We start from the raw sequence: 18039 nt of genomic DNA on the forward strand, positions 1-18039 counted from the left end.
TTTAAAAAAAATATTTGAAATATTTCTTTAAATAATATAAAATATTTGTAATGATTAGAAATGTTTACAGAATTGAAAATTATGGTAGTTGTTTTTAAAATAAAAATAATTGACAATCTTAAAAGATTTATAAGTGGGTATTCAATAAGTTTAGTTAAAAGCTTGTAATGATCTGTTGACACATAATTTTGAAGGGAATTTGTTAAATATATTCCAGATTTTAGAATGTCTAACATGGTTTTAGAAAAACTATAAAATGTACTTTAACAAAGAGATTATTTTAATAATAGATTAAGAATATTTAATATAAATTTTTTAAGTTTTAATATTTGTTTTTTTTATAATAATTATTTTTTATAATAAATATTACTTGCCTTTTAGCTTCTTTGTTATTTGCAAAATATAGACATCAGGAAATGTTTTCGAAATTTCCCTCCGTTGCCACTTTCTCAATCAAATTGTTTTTAAAAACTGAAAAATTTCACTACAAATTACACTAGCAATCAAAATTTAATTCGTGTAACTAAAAAAAAAATAAAAATTGACACAATTTCTTTTATTTTTGTTTTTTCTTAGAGGTTGCATTTTTTATACAGAAATTATTAATACTATCAGCAAAATTCAATTTAGAACGTCATTTTAAATAATTAACCCATTAGTGTAATGTTTAATAGACAGTCTTAAATTTTTAATAAAAACTTAATCAAACAGATGGTGAATTAAGCCTGAAATAGGTTTTTCCTTTTGTCTCGTGAACCAATTTCTTCTGCTCTTTAAAATAGTGAATGAATAGTTCTAGTGAAATTCATGGTATAAAATTTTTGTTTGCTATATATAGAAAATGATAGGCCCAATAGTGGCCTAGGTGTATTTTTTCGGATTTGATGTACTATACATCCTCCTATAGAACCTATAGAAAATGATAGTTCGCCATTTATTCGCGACAGAATTTAAACAATTCCAAAAGGAATATTTAAGCGGTTTGTTATTATCATATTGTTATAGGAACATTTTTCCTAATGTTCTCTCTATTTATCGCCTCTTAAAAGGTTAATTTAATAATAAGTCTTTGTTTAAACCAATTTAGGTCGTTAAATCCTCATTTTCGTACTTTACTACTTGGAGACAAAATTTTGTTAATTATGTGAAAAAATTGCATTAGTTAATTAACTACTACAACCACATAACAGTTTTATTGTGAATATCAATGTTATCAAATTTAGGTTTCTGTGTAATTTAAGAAATGTATGTTACAAAATTTTTTAAACCAGGTCATGATAAATAATCTAGAACACATAAATATTTGCTAAACAATATGGAGAATAAACGAAAATGTTTATCATTAAAATAGACCATGACACAAATATGATTTTTAACTTGTAAGGACTCAAAAACAAAACTCAATTTCCAACATAATAAGTAAATTTATGTTTTATTCTCAAATTATTGGAAAATTATATTGTTGAATCCCAGGAAAAATTGTATTAGTTTCACAACTGGTTCTAGAAGGCATGATTATAGCCTGTACTCGTTTTATTTTGGCTTTGAGACCAATGATTTTTGTTTGAAATTGTCGACACTTTGTTATGCAGTCGACATTCGTTCTATGGAATACTTCTGGAACCAGTTCTTTCATTCAATTATTTTTGTTCGAATTTGTCACCCTCGAAACTAGTTCTAGGGAAGCTTTTAGAGAACGTATATGTTATACTTTGAAATAGTTTCTTGTTTCTGCGTTTTTTTGTTCGAAAATATTAAGGTTAGGACCAGAATTGAAACTGTTAAGGAATTATTTATTCTTATAGCCATTTTATTTAGAAAACTACTACACCAATCTACCTAATTTTAAAATTCATTATCATTATATTGCCTCCTGTATTCTGTTAATATATTTTTTGTTAGAGGATTACACAGGTCTAGGTCTATAGTCTAGTCTATAGATCTAGTCTATAGTCTAAGTCTATAGTCTAGTCTATAGTCTAGTCTATAGTCTAGTCTATAGTCTGTCTATAGTAGGTCTATAGTCTAGTCTTATAGTCTAGTCTATAGTCTAGTCTATAGTCTAGTCTATAGTCTAGTCTATTAGTCAGTCTATAGTCTAGTCTATAGTCTAGGTCTATAGTCTATTCTATAGTCTAGCTATAGTCTAGTCTATAGTCTAGTCTATAGGTTCTAGGTCTAGTCTATAGTCTAGTCTATAGTCTAGTCTATAGTCTAGTCTATAGTCTAGTCTATAGTCTAGTCTATAGTCTAGTCTATAGTCTAGTCTATAGTCTAGTCTATAGTCTAGTCTATAGTCTAGTCTATAGTCTAGTCTATAGTCTAGTCTATAGTCTAGTCTATAGTCTAGTCTATAGTCTAGTCTATAGTCTAGTCTATAGTCTAGTCTATAGTCTAGTCTATAGTCTAGTCTATAGTCTAGTCTATAGTCTAGTCTATAGTCTAGTCTATAGTCTAGTCTATAGTCTAGTCTATAGTCTAGTCTATAGTCTAGTCTATAGTCTAGTCTATAGTCTAGTCTATAGTCTAGTCTATAGTCTAGTCTATAGTCTAGTCTATATTCTAGTCTATAGTCTAGTCTATAATCTAGTCTATAGTCTAGTCTAAAGGCTAGACTAGACTAGTCTATAGTCCTGTCTATAGTCTAGTCTATAGTCCAGCCTATAGTTTAGTCTATAGTCTAGTCTATAGTCTAGTCTATAGTCTAGTCTATAGTCTAGTCTATAGTCTAGTGTATAGTCTAGTCTATATTCTAGTCTATAGTCTAGTCTATAGTCTAGTCTATAGTCTAGTCTATAGTCTAGTCTATATTCTAGTCTATAGTCTAGACTATAGTCTAGTCTATAGACTATAGTCTAGTCTATAGTCTAGTCTATATTCTAGTCTATAGTCTTGACTATAGTCTAGTCTTTAGTCTAGACTATAGTCTAGTCTATAGACTATAGTCTAGTCTATAGTCTAGTCTATATTCTAGTCTATAGTCTTGACTATAGTCTAGTCTTTAGTCTAGTCTATAATCTAGTCTATAGTCTATTCTTATCTATATTCTAGCCTATAGTCTAGTCTATGTTCTGAATATATACAAATCATTTTGTGAAACGGTCCATAATTAATATCACCCAAACAAGTTCAACTTCTAACAATTACTTAATCTTTAAAAAATTATCTATTAATGATATTCGAATGAAATTCGACACGAATTGCCATTTATTTTAAACTTTTTTTACAACTAGATTTTCGTCCAAATCTTGATATTTCACTAAAATGTCGATTTTATACGAAAATCTATATTTTTTCACAAGAAACTTGATTTCTCGCAAAAAAAAAGAAAAAATGTATTAAGAAAATTGGTTTTCCTTAAAAATTCGATTTTCTTACTAAAAATTGGAATTGTATTAAAAACTTTGTTTTTTACTATAATTTTGAATTTCGCTAAAAATTAGTTTCTTATTAAAATGTGACTTTCTTAGAAAAAAATCTAAAAACTTTAAAAGTGCTATTTCTTGAATTGATTTTTGACGAAAACCTCTGTTAAAGATTGTAGGGAAATTGTAATTATGTGAAAGCAAACAATAACAACATAAACTAACTTTGTAGTTCCGGGGTCAAAAGTTAACAAAAAATATTTGAACTTAATCAGAGGATTATTACAGAATATGAATTCATTGAAACTATTTTAAACTTTCGAACTATTTTTAGTAATCATAAAAACAAATCGTTAATTAAATTTGTTTTTCAAACTGAAAATTTTGAATTTGCCTAATTTTATAAACCTAAACTATTGTTCTAATAAAATTGTCTAGTTTGTAAAAAGAACAAAATTTCTAAATGAAATAAATGAAAACACAAACAACTTTTTAGTTTTTTCATTATCTTCCTGCTCCACACTTGCCAGAGCAATTAAAATCGTAATCAGCAAATTTTTTATTAAATTTTTAAATTCAACATTATCAACATCCTCATTCAAATCGTGATTTCTTGAGTCGTCATCCATAATAAAGCCGTAGTCCAAAAATTCTTGCAATTGTTTCATATAAATATTGCCAGTTGCCAAGTGCTTCCGACAATATTTATACAGTACGACTCATAAGTTGTAAGTGTCGTAGTAGTCGACATCGTGACCGGAAATGAAAGAGGTTTCCTCCAAAATGTTAATAAGCTTGAGTGTGGTCTGCAATGGTTCCACACGGGGTAACTTGAGAATTTTATTATCGCCCACCAGATCTTCGATATCGATGATATTGTTGTTGCAATCATAGACTGGCTTGTGCGAGTCGAAAATGCCAGGTCCATAGTTCATTGCAATAACACCATTGGCAGCCTCTTCGGCGGCCACCGAACGGAAGTACATATCACGTGCCTTTCTGCTGGAACAAAGCAACGAGTTGAAGATCATGGGTTGAATCCATAGACTGGAATTAATGTTGATCATCAGTTTTGGTAAGCCATGCAGTTGTTGGCATTTAATAAATTCCTGATTGAGAGCAATGGGGGCGTAGAGATTTTGTTGCACATACGATTTCCATGATTCGATATTTTCGGGTTCCATCAGCATATGGGTGGCGGCATTGCCCTCATTGTGTACGATAAATGCAAGCTCGAACTGCTTAGAGCCATTAACTTCATGGCTGAGTACAGTGGAAAGTATATTGTGGAATAAATTGTAGTCTGCTTGTTGCCAGTCGTTCAAGTTACAGCAAACGACTTGGATATTACGTTCAAGAGCTTCGATTTCTTTCCGAATTTCTTGTAGATTTTGTTCATCACCATCGATGAGCATGGCGACAGATCCTGCTTTAAAGCGACGACACATTTCAACTGCCAACTCTTTACCCAAGGGATTGGAGACACCGCTTAGGACAAAGAAGCACATTTTATTTAAGTCCATTCTTTTAGAAGACATTTTGTTTTTGTGTGTGTTTTTTTGTTTAATTACTTTATATTAAAATTACTTAAATACTTTTTTAAAAATTTAAATTTTTTGTTTTTTGATTTTTAAAATTTAAATTTATTTCTTTATATTTTTATTATATTCTTAATAAGATGTGTTATTCCACTAACGACTGCACTACTGTACTGATTTCCCATAAGCTGTTTCGGTTTGCAAGTAAACTTTTTGAATCAATGATTTGGCTTTATAAAGCAATTTTCAACTGAAATCCGTTGTCAGGGGGAATACATTTGATTGGTTGTTTGTGTGTAGCCTAGAATACAGATTCACAATTTCATAGAGATAAGATTTAAGTCTTAGTCGTATGCGGATCAAATTGGTTGACTCTGCTTGATTTTGAGAACAGTGTGAAGTAGCGGGTTTAATAGGCACAGAGTAGTTTTATAAAATCGTATATAAAAATTACAAATTTTACTTTTTCATAATGAATACAACTTTAATTTAAACTCGATTTTTCACTATAAATATGTCTTCTTACAAAGAACTCTATTTATTTCCACTTTTTTCTATAAATTTGAATTTTTACTAAAAACTATTTTTTTATTAGAAGTTCGATCTTTCACTAAAACTCAGTTTTTCACTCGATTTTAATACAGAAAACCAAATTTCCATTTCCGGGACTTCTCACTAAATTTTCGTTGGTTTTCTAAAAACTCGATTTTTTACTAAAACCTCATTCTTTCAATAACTTTTTTAAAAATCGTAAAAGATAAAACTCGATCTTTCATTAAAAAGCGATCTTTCACCAAAAACTCCATTTTCCACTAGAAATCTGATTTTTCACCAATAAACCATATTGTAATTAAATTGAGCTGAGCTTTTCTCTATAAATTTGACTTTTCAATAAAAAGTGATATTTTACAAAAAAAAAAAAAATTTCCATAAAAATCCGATTTTCACAAATTTTCTTACTAAAAATTCGATTTATTACTAAAAACTTGATTTTTACAAAAATTCTTACTAAAAACTCGATTTATCACTAAAAACTTGATTTTTTTTCTATAAACTAGAATTTTTACTAGTTAGTTAGTTAGTTAGTTAGTTTGAAAGGAGGATGTATATACATCAAATCCGAAGAAATACACCTAGGCCTCTATCGGGCCTGTTGTGCGCTCCTTAACCAGTGCCTCAGGTGGGAATCGAACCCACTACCTCCGGTCTACCAGTCTAGAACACTAACCACTAACCTACCGGAGGCCACCTAACCTACCGGAGGCCACAGAATTTTTACTAAAAACTCGGTCTTTTACTAAAAACGATCATTTTGAAAACTCAGTTTTTCACTAAAACTATGTTCTACAAATACGATTATAAAAGCTTGATATTTCTCTATAAACTCAATCTTTTACTGAAACCCGATCTGTTTCTAAAAACTAAAATTTTCATTAAAAACATATTTTTTCAATAAAAGCTGACTTTTAACTATAAATTAATTAAAACCGCCATCTCTTAAAATAACAGGGAAAAGAAGTTATTTATGAGGAACCATTCTTTTCGAATCCAAAACTTTCTCTTCAAAATAAGTTTTCTTCTAGTCGATTTGATTATCATCGAGTAGGATCTAGTTCCGTCATTCGGTTCGAAATCAAAAGAAAAATTCCAGTTTGTTATGAAAACTATTTTAACAGGATTTCGATTATGAAGAAATGTCCTTTCAATTTGGATCAAAATTTAAATGGAATTCGATTTTGATCAAAATAGAATATACCAGGTTTCTTTCTAATTTATAAATTTTAATCACAAATCCGCTTTACTGTAAAAAAAACTCAAGACATGTGTAAGAAATAGTTCATTGAATTTGAAATTAAGTTGAATCGTAATCGAGTTACTATGTACATCAAATGTAATTAATAATTTACACATTCATAGACTTTTTTGAAAAACAACTGTCTGTTGTGTAATATAATTTTAAAATAATATTCAAACTGATAACAAGTCGTGTGTGTATGGCAAAAAATAAAAAAAAATAACTCGACAATAGGATGTACAAAATTTTCTATTTACTCAGACAAATAATAAATGGTGGGATTTTTTATTACCATTTATATTTCTACTGAAAGTACAGTGTGTTGATTATTTTCAAATAGAAACAATGACGTATGACAATTAAAAGTATAGAAAGTTATGTGGGATGTTTTTTAGCCTTAGAAATAGCTGTTGTCTAGATCAGTGCCAAATTCATCACTTCACGATTTCAAAAAAGATGTAGAATTAAAAGAAGAGGTTTTTATATAGTTTCTCCTACTTACGATAATTACTTCTCTGGCTTGATGTTTAAAAGTCTATGTTTTTATACATTTTGAGATTTTTCAATTCTAATCCAACTGTGGTTTATTAGCAAAGAACCAATAATGATATTGGTTGAAAACATTCCCATTCTTTTAACTATAGTCTTGAATTATACATACAACATAAAAGTACTTTAGTCTAAAATATATTAAGATCAAAGCTATTTAAATATGTAAACTGCGGATTGATTTTGAAAATTTCTATTAAGAAATATTAAATATTTTAGAATCACTTTTTTAGGGTTTTAGATTCTTCATATATATATACATATATTCACTATATGCTTTTGTGCTGATGTTTGTAACACCCAAAAATATTATCCTTACATCCACATAAAGGATACCAATCGGCTCAGAATCACTTTGTGGGTCCATGTAAACAAGTAGCAATTTCAAGATCAAGATATTTTATGAAATTTGGTACATATTCTCTTATTCCAAAGACGAAGCTTATTGAAAGTGGTTGAAATAGGTCCACAGTTTCCTCTAGCCCCCATACAAACGTATCCTCCAAATAGGGCTTTTGGGTTCATAATTATGTTAAATATTCTAGTATCTCTATAAAAAATCGGTACAACTTTGTTTTATGTAAATTTAATTGATAATCCATACAAAGTCCAATTCAGAAAATAACTTAAGGCCAGTAATTAAAAACTAACTTTGTTCTTAATAAAACATACGCTCTGAATATTCTTATATACTATCATTCTATCTATCTATCTATCTATCTATCTATCTATCTATCTATCTATCTATCTATCTATCTATCTATCTATCTATCTATCTATCTATCTATCTATCTATCTATCTATCTATCTATCTATCTATCTATCTATCTATCTATCTATCTATCTATCTATCTATCTATCTATCTATCTATCTATCTATCTATCTATCTATCTATCTATCTATCTATCTATCTATCTATCTATCTATCTATCTACTATCTATCTATCTATCTATCTATCTATCTATCTATCTATCTATCTATCTATCTATCTATCTATCTATCTATCTATCTATCTATCTATCTATCTATCTATCTATCTATCTATCTATCTATCTATCTATCTATCTATCTATCTATCTATCTATCTATCTATCTATCTATCGATCGATCTATCTATCTATCTATCTATCTATCTATCTAGGACACTTTTAACTTAAAGTTGACTTGTAATAACGAAAAACACATTATCTGTACGATAACTTCCTAACTTTAGTTATTGGCAAGTTATAAGAATGGTCCTAAATATGCTAGTAGGGTGTTATTTGGAACCCCGGTAGCAAGTAATATTTTTAGTACTTATTCGTTCTCTAACTGGTACTTTTTGAGTTTTCTATGATATTAAAATCGAAACATGAAGATAATAATAAAGAGACTTTTAGGTACTTTTTCGTTCTTCACTGGTACTTTTTTGAGTTCTCTTTAAAATTAAACCTAGAAACATGAAATTAAGCATGTAGGGCCCGGAGTAAATGAGAACTTATAAAATGCGATTTTTTGTAATGTTTCGTTCTTCAACTGGTATTTATACCCTACACCACTTTAGTGGGGAGGGTATATGGGGTTTGTGCTGATGTTTGTAACGCACAATAATATTGGTCCTATACCCACCTTAAAGTATACTAATCGGCTTAGCATCATTTTGTGAGTCGATTTAGCTATGTCCGTCCGTCTATGTAAACCTTGTAATCAAACTACAGGTCGCAATTTTTAACATAATTCAATGAAATTTGGTACATGATCATCTTCTATTGTCCCAGGGACGAAGCCTATTGAATATGGTTAAGATCGATCCATTATTTCACCTAGCCCCCATTACAACTGAACCCCTGAATAGGGCTTTCAAGTTTATAATTATGCTTAATATAATCGTATCCGACAAAAAGCTGCAAAACCAAGTTCTAGCCATTAAGGCTCTCATGAATTTTATAATTACATATAGGGTCTCATTTGTATACCGTAACCGCTATACGAAGCCCCCTTCAAAATTTAACTTAAATGTCCACAATTTTATTCAACAATAAATGGCTTAAGTATATCTGAGACAAGGTACAATTCAACTTAAATGCTTTATTATGAAAACTAAATCATATTTTATTTTTGTATCAGGTGTAGGGTATTATATGGTCGGCCTCGCCCGACTATAATTTCTTAATTGTTTTAAGTTTTCTATTATAATGAACCTATAAACGTGAAGCTAAACAATCAAGGACTTGAGTAAATAAAAATTTAAAATGGAGTATTTTCTAGTACTTTTTCCTTATTTAACTGATAGTTTTTAAAATTTCTATAATATTAAACTTAGGAACATGAAATTAAATAAAAGATGTCTTTTGGTACTTTTTCGTACTTCAACTGGAACTTTATGAGTTTTCTAAAATATTGAATATATAAACATTAAATTAAATAAGCAGTATCCTGATTGAACAGGTCTTTGCGGACCCTCTAGGATTTTTGCTACGGACCACTAGGGGTCCGCGGACTCCCATTTGGGAACCGTTGCTTGTGTCTGCAAAATAATGCTAACGGGTCTGCTGGCTGCCATGTTATTTTTAAAATTTTTTTTCCATCCTGCCTTATTTCTCACACAACTTTAGTGCTTGCTCTGTTTTGTTTTTATATACAATATATTTGCTTCCAAAATCCCACATTTATATTTCGGATTCCGTTTTTATTTAAAATCGTAGAAAGTTTAAAATTAAACGTATTTGAGAACATATCCGGCTTATAGTCGATTTTAAGCCGACGCCGATATTTTTAGTATCAGCCGCCGCCGCCGCCGCCGTTAATATTTGTCGGCGCAGTGCTCTCTGTGCGTGTGTGCGAAAAAAATCAAAACAAGTCTCAATCCAATTCGTGGTAAACAGTGAAAGGGAATTTTTTCCTCTTAGATTCAACAAGTGATTAGAACGAAAAATCTATTAATCATCAAATATGGTGCTTGACCTCAACAAAAAAACCTATTTTCTTATCACTGGTGCTTCCCGTGGCATTGGCAAGACCATGGCCATAGAAGTATCGAAATTATTGAAAGCAGATTCTGTGATTGTCTTAATAGCCCGCAATGAAGATGGTTTGAAAAAAACTAAAGGATCTATTGAAGCGGAACGTTCGGATCTTAAAGTTGTTATATATTCTCTTGATTTGTCTGTCGCCAAGGCAGAGGATTTTCAAAAGTTATTAACTGATTCTTTACTAAAGACCAAGGAAAAGATTAATAATTTCGAAAGAGCTTTTATTATACACAATGCTGGTACTGTGGGTGATGTTTCCAAGAAGGCCATAGATGTATCGGATACCAAAGTTTGGACTCAATACTTTCACACCAATGTTTTCTCAACTATTTCTTTAAATGTTGAGTTCTTTAAAATGTTTGCTTTTGTGCCCAAATTGGTGGTTAATATCAGTTCAAAATGTGGCATTGAACCCTTTGCCTCCATGAGTTTCTATTGTTCGGGCAAATCAGCACGTGATATGTATTTTGGTGTACTGGCTGCCGAAGAAAAGGATAACGATACAATTGTATTAAATTATGCTCCCGGTGCTATTGATACCGATATGACTGTTTATGTACAAGATGCTACTATTAGTAAGGAATTGCATGATGTCTTCAAAAGCCAACGCGATACTAAGACCATGTTGACCACCGAGAAGACCACAGCTAAATTTTTGAGTATTTTGAAAGAACAAAAATTCAAATCGGGTGCTCATGTTGATTATTGGGATTAAGTTTGTTTATTTCCGGATTGGTGCTTTACATTAATGTGCTCAAAGGATTACGCTCAAAATGAATTATCATTCCTTAAAAATCTATGTGTTATAAACTTTAATATAATTTGCGGTGCTCTATTTGTTATGTAATCTCATGCAGCTGTTACAATTTTGTATATACTCATAACTTTAATAAATTTTGGTGGAAACATAAAAAGAATAATGAAGGAGTAATCAATCGAAAGTGATTAATTACAGTGGAGTATATAAGGTAATTTTTATTTGTTCTCAATAGTACAATTTGTAATTTATTTGGACTGTTTCAGTTCAAATCTGAAATCAATCAGAAATTCTACAAAATTATGGAATTAGTAAATAGTTAGGGTTTGTATTTGATTCAGATTTAACATAAAAATATGTACTCTTTAACATTTATTAACATTTATGCAACTAAAAAATCAATTTAACCTAAAAGAAATCCGATGCACGCAAACGTTTTGTAGGAATTTGCAAGAGATCATCCGTTAAAGTACCCGATTTTGCATTATTCATTAGATTAGGAGTTTTAGGTTTAACAGCAGGTGATGTAGCTGGTATAAGCTTTTTAGTGGTTGAGGTCGGTCTAGTGGGAAGTGCTTTCGTTTTGCCCTTAATTAAGTTGGGAGTGCGTATAGGTGAGGGTGTCATTAGGGAGGGTGTGGTACGTAAACCCAATCTAGAGGTGGCTAATTGTCTAGCAGCTGGTGACATAGAAGCCAATCTTTCCATATTTGTACGTATAAAAGGTGATGAAATATTACGGCGAGCTGTATCCATGGCTTTTTGTTTTTGGGCTCGTATTTTCTCACCCACTTTCTCAGCTAAGGATAAGGCAATGGTTTCTCTGCGTGAAGATTCATTTATTTTAAATGAAGGTCCTGTATTAGAGCGTACTGGTGTATCTGAGCCATCCAAACGAAAAGGTGTACCTTCAATTTCACCCCAGGTCATAAGGGGTGAAAATGCCTCACCTGGACGAGGAGAGGGGGTCTTAACCAAATCAAAACGTTTTAATTGAGAGGCTAAATTAGTTTGACTTAAACTGGTGCCATCGGCATCCACTCGGTCGCCCAGCGTGGCTATGGCAGCAGCATTTTGTTCGCCTGTCTTTTGTCTTTGTACTCCCTCAAAGGGATTCACATGCAAGCGAGTGGCATTATGTTGTATCACCTGTTTCCTATTGGCCATATCGATTTTTTCTGTCTCTGTTAATTCTACACCTTGTGGTGTATACATTATGGAGTTTTTATTTTGATAAGTCCATGTTTCGATTTTTCGCATAGGATCGGGTTCTTCAAATTGTTGCTCTATAGAGGGTAAGGTTAAGGCTCTTTGTAATTTTTCCGCGGATAAAGCTTCTTCATTATAGAGAACAGCAAACTTTTGTCTTAATTTTTCATCGGCCGTATCTATGATCTTTTGGAAACTATCATTATCTTCACTGGTATAGGACTGGAGAAATGAATCTAGAGAATGTTTGTCACTAACAGATTTTGTATTACTTTTCGTTGAATTGCTGGAGGAGGCCACCGATTGGGCTCCCGAAGAACGGCAAGTTTCGGAAGGTTCGTTGTTACGGGGTGTTCTTTCACCAAAACTCGAAGGTGTTTCAAAAGTGTCGGGGGTCATGCCTAAAAGGAAAATTTGGTTTTGAATAATGTATTTTATTATAAAAGTAAACTTACTTCTATTTCTTTCGGTGGGTTTTCTGCCACTGTATTTTGCTCTTATCGATTCCATGCGTGCATAATCCTTTTGATCCATGGCATCTAAATAATCATTCTGTGCTTTCAATTTCTCCAAGTCAGGAAAGAAATCGCGTTGTATAATTTTGGAGATCTCTTCTATGTACTTTTCTTCTGTTAAAATTTTTGGTTTCGCTTTCTTTTTTACTATTCCCAGAGAACTGGGCTTCTTAAAAGTTTCCATAGCATGATTGCGAGTTTTAAAATTTACCAATGCTCCTGAACCAGGTGTGGAGGGTGTTGGTGTTTCACTGGTTTCGGACATATTTGTTGGGAAATTTTTCTTATTACTTTAGTTTTAATAAAATATTTTTGTACAAAAATTATAATTGTGAAAATAAAACTTTATACGTTTGTTGAAAACAAAACAATGTCGCCATATGTTTGTGACAGTTTGTTTTGTTGTTTTGATAGCAAAAAGTGCTGCCAAGTTGAAATTAAAATGAATGGCAATACTGTGGATAGTGAAGGTATTTAAATGATAACATCATTTAGAGAAAAATAATATTCTAACGGTTTTATGAAGTTTTACATTGGAAAATGTAATATAATTAATTAGTATTAATTTGACTTAAGTAAAATTTTGTACTTCAATTATTATATTTCCCAACTATAATGATAAATAGAAAAATATTAGTTTATAGTAAAGTATAGTACAGCATTAGGTTAAGATATCTTGAAGTTGAAAGAAGATATAACATATATTAAACCTTTATTTTAAAGTAGACAGATTGAAGTTTCGAATAACTTAACAAATTTATAAATAAAGATGTACTCGCGGTAATGTGGCCAAAGACAAGGGTTTTTTAAAAACTCGGGACACGACATACCGAAAAACTGATGTGATGCATAAATTCTGAGTTAATCCTTCTTTATCATAATAAATGTGTTTTAATGAAGTAAAAAGTGATTTAAGATGGGTCTTTAAAGGAAAATATGAGAGATCACAATAATGATCAAATTTGTAAAAAATATTCTGTTTTTCACAAACATATGAAATTGTTTTTTTTTTTTTTTTTAAGAAAAATTCTAAGTAATTTTCATTATATTTCAGTTTTTTTTTTCCTAACACACATCTTCAATTAACACTTTCTAGTCATTAAAAACTTAAACAATACTTTATTCCCAACATAATGTGACGAAGAAGAACACAACCATTCAATGAACCATTCTTTCAGATCAAAACAACAACACATCGTGTTATATATAAAGAAAAAAAATTAAATAAGAAAACTTACAACCAGACAATCTTGATTCATTGGAAATTATACGCATAATTACATTTTTTCGAATACGAAAGTAATTTTTCTTTTAAAATAATAAAAATAAAATGAAAATAAAACAAATAACAGCAATAATTTCTTACTATATGATCAGACATGCAGTAGGAAGAAGAAGTAAAATTTTGTGGTATATTATTAAGTTTATAAAATTTTACAGTGGGTTTAAAAAGTGAAATCACTTTTTTGGATATTAATTTTCTTTAAATATTATTGAAAATCTAAAATCACGTTTAAATTGAAAAAGAGCTTATTTAGTACAAAATATACTTTTTATGTCAAAAATCTAAGATCGCTTGGAACTTCTTTCAAACTTGTTTAAATTGAAAAAATGGAGCTTATTTTGTGGTTTTGAAATTTTTGGTTAAAAACAACCTATTTTCTATAAATATAAAGAGAAATCTTAAAATCAAGGCGGAAGTAATAAATAACTTTTTATTTAAAGGAATTTTATATAAGTTTTGATATCTTTTTTATTAAAAATTGTTTCCCAGTTTGTAAATTCATTCTAGTTGAAAATTTAAAATTACTTTTATTACTCACTGTTCACATTTGCTTTAGCACTTTTGATGTGATGAAATGTATTGTGTGTGTATTTATGAATATTAATGTTAGTGTTGACAAGGTTGCTGCTGCATACTCATTGCATTCCCAAAACATTAGCTATCAAGAGATTCCTCATAAATGCACAATATGCTGCCCCTACTTATGCACCCAAAAATACTACTTTTACTTTTTGGGGAGTAGGTTTTATGTCCCCAACAATTTTTATTTTATTTTTTTGTTTTTGTTATTTTATATTTATTTTGACATTTATTTATTTTCACAACCTATAAAAATAATTTGTTTAGTAATTCGTTTATTTTTTTTTTAGTTTTATGAGTTTAATGCTTTGGTTGAATTGAAAACATTTGCGAACTTTAAAAAAGAGGACTTTTTTAAAAACACAAATATAAATTAATAACAATTGTGTCAAAATTCTATAACTTCATAATCTACTAGGTCAGTCCTAAGAAGAAATTATAGTTTTCAGCAGATCTTGATTAGAGTTCACGCCCTATTTCCTTTAAAAACCGAGCCTTTTTAAATAAATGAAATGAAATCGGCTATAGATTCAATCGATCACGAAATAAGAATCTGTGATCGTTTAAATTTTCTATAGCTGCTTTATAATCATCCCTTTTTAAATAACTTTGTTTACTAAAAATAAGAAACTAAATGATAACAAAGTTTATACAAAATGTTCCAAAACTGATATAGAAAAAGTAAAACTAAATATATTTTGACGGCATTTCTTGAGGTCCTTTAAATTTGAAATATAAACCTAAATACTTTCTATCTTAAATATCATTTCCTTAAATTCTGATAAATTGATATTTAGTATAAACATTTTGTATTTGTTTATTTAACATAAATCATTTGACATGCTGAAATAATATTCCACGCATATCGAATCCTGAATCTTGATACACCTAATCATATTCATATAAGGAGAAAATGTCGCTCTTCTAAACACACCCAAACTCAAACACAAAATAAAACTCAAGTGGTAGGACGTCCCGTTGAGTAAATGCCAAAATATTAAATTAGTTCGCAGCCACTGTCAGGATATGAATGAATGACTTTTTATGTATAGAAAAGAAAGAAGGTGGTACCATAATCTGTTACAAGTATGCAACAGTGCGGTAGGTATAACTTGCAACATTACACTCTTTTTTCACTCTCTCCCTCGTTTTTAATTTTTTGTATACATAATCGAAATATGTATTGCATCTAAACAAAAAACCGAAAAGTGTCACATTTCAAGGCAACAAACAAGACAAGAATGAAAATCCAAACCAAATATTGCATTGGCGTTTAAATTACACAAAAACTAGAAAAAAGCACTTGAAAATTTTCATTTTCTTATATTTGTTATTAATAAATATCTATGATGTATGTAACACTAACAAATAGGCAGTTCTTAGGAAGAATGCAAACATAGAATTTGAAGATAGTTCCTTCTTTTTATATATTTTATACCCTACACCACTATAGTGGTTAGGGTATTATGCTTTTGTGCTGATGTTTGTAACACCCAAAAATATTGATGGTGCCACCTTGAAGTATACCAATCGGATCACTCGGATCGGATCACTTTCTGAGTCGATTTCTACAGGTCGAAATTTTCAAGATAATTAGATGAAATTTGGAAAATCGGTCCATTATTTCGTATAGCCCCCATACAACCGTTGGTCTTTTGAGCTCAAATATACGTAAAATGTTTTTGTATCACTCCAAAAATCGTCAAAACTTATTTTTATAAATGTCTTAATGATACTGCTGATTTTCGTAATCATAGGGTCTCGATTAACCCTACCCCTTTAGAAAAATGACTTGATGGTAAAAATTAAGTTATAAACACTAACTAACTAACTAACTAACTAACTAACTAACTAACTAACTAACTAACTAACTAACTAACTAACTAACTAACTAACTAACTAACTAACTAACTATCTAACTAACTACCTAACTAACTAACTAACTAACTAACTAACCAACTAACTAACTAACTAATTAACTAATTAATTAACTATCTAACTAACTAACTAACTATCTACCTGACTAACGAACTGACTGACTAACTAAATAATTCCTTAATCCAAAAATTTGCTCGACCATTTATCATTTCGATTCACCCCTATTCTTCATTTCGATTATGATTCCGCATTCAGGTACGCTACGATCGAAAATTGGTATAAAAACGGAATCGTAAGAAAAAGAAAACCAAATTCCATTTCATTGCTTTACGATGGTGTGTATTCTGCATTACGATCGTAATTACGTTTGTCTAAGTTGTTATTTTAGTGACTGAGCTTCAAATCGAAATTCAGAATACCAAAGTTGCCAAACGGAGAAAATATCGATTCGAATTGAAATGAAGAATAGGGGTGATTCTTAAACAGATGTCGATTGGTGCGTCGTAAAGGTGGACCGTGTTCTACATAATTTTATGGAGCTATACATATCCTAAAACTAATTATTTTTGTTGAATTTTATCTTAATTCCATAATTTTTAAACGATTTATAGAAAATTGATTTTTTCTAGTTGAGGTATTTTAATAGGGGGCATAGGAACAACTATGGATTGCTTATCATATTGTTTCTTATAAAACTTGTTTAACTTCATCTCTATATTAGTATTTTAATTCTTGCTTTGAATGTTAAAGAAATTTTTCGAAAGGGTCCTAATATGGAAGCTAATTATGGACCTATCGTCATTAAATCCATTTAGAATATTACGGCCTATGAGGAGGGCAACTTTTATGGTGACTAAGTAAAATCGTTGAGCTACTTTTCAGTACCAAACAAAACATAACATCTATGGAGAATATTTATGGAAAATGTTAGCCCTTCTGGTACTCCCTTTCTTACACTATCTTGATTTCGACAGACACCTTATAACCTAATACGCGTCCATAACATGACCTCCTGAGGATCAACGATCAATCGGAATCAAGGTCAAAGGGTGTTTATAAAATAAACATCAATATAAAAATAGATCTTTAGAAAGCATTCCATAACCTTAAATTTCTTACCATAGTTTATTTTAATTTTATGAAAGAATTCTTTCAAGTTCTTCTATAATATTATTTGTACATCTTTGTAATACTCTGCTACAATTGTATCTTTTGCTTAGGCCTGTGAAAGTAATCACTTTAAAATATTCTTTCTTATGTTTTTTTTGTTTGGCATTTCAGAAATTGAGAAACCTTATTTGTATAAACAATTAGGTACAATTCAACTTGATGCCCCTAAATAACCAACCATCTGATATTGTTGCAAGTTGCAACATATTAGGGATTGTGTTCGTATCTGAAACACATTCTTGACACTTACACTTAACTGTATGTTAAATTTATGTGCTGCATATAACGACGGACACATCGGATACGTAGTCTGTGATATGTTTGTTGCTGGTGTTGTTTAAACAACTACAACACATTTATTGTTTTTGTTTCATATTCAAGTGGTT

At 30.3% G+C, this 18039-nt stretch overlaps 3 protein-coding genes across 3 annotated transcripts; 1 reads left to right on the forward strand and 2 right to left on the reverse strand.

Moving 5' to 3' along the window:
* Positions 1–3854: 3854 nt before the first annotated feature.
* On the reverse strand, positions 3855–5103 carry LOC119605996 (sepiapterin reductase). Its single transcript, XM_037959354.1, has one exon. It carries the CDS (start codon positions 4901–4903, stop codon positions 4085–4087), a length of 819 nt encoding a protein of 272 aa, XP_037815282.1. The 5' UTR covers positions 4904–5103; the 3' UTR covers positions 3855–4084.
* A 4949-nt stretch (positions 5104–10052) lies between these two features.
* Positions 10053–11180, forward strand: LOC119605985 (sepiapterin reductase). The gene has a single exon (XM_037959344.1). It carries the CDS (start codon positions 10181–10183, stop codon positions 10973–10975), a length of 795 nt encoding a protein of 264 aa, XP_037815272.1. The 5' UTR covers positions 10053–10180; the 3' UTR covers positions 10976–11180.
* A 29-nt stretch (positions 11181–11209) lies between these two features.
* On the reverse strand, positions 11210–13127 carry LOC119605984 (splicing factor ESS-2 homolog). Its single transcript, XM_037959343.1, has 2 exons — positions 12682–13127; positions 11210–12627 (listed from the first exon to the last, which is right to left on the reverse strand). The coding sequence occupies exons 1-2, from the start codon at positions 13004–13006 to the stop codon at positions 11426–11428; spliced, it is 1527 nt and encodes a 508-aa protein (XP_037815271.1). The 5' UTR covers positions 13007–13127; the 3' UTR covers positions 11210–11425.
* Positions 13128–18039: the final 4912 nt, after the last annotated feature.

The sequence above is a fragment of the Lucilia sericata genome, unplaced genomic scaffold (genome assembly GCF_015586225.1).
Source record: "Lucilia sericata isolate MDLA Ls3-8-SP2 unplaced genomic scaffold, ASM1558622v1 Contig000544F_arrow, whole genome shotgun sequence".
NCBI lineage: Eukaryota > Metazoa > Arthropoda > Insecta > Diptera > Calliphoridae > Lucilia > Lucilia sericata.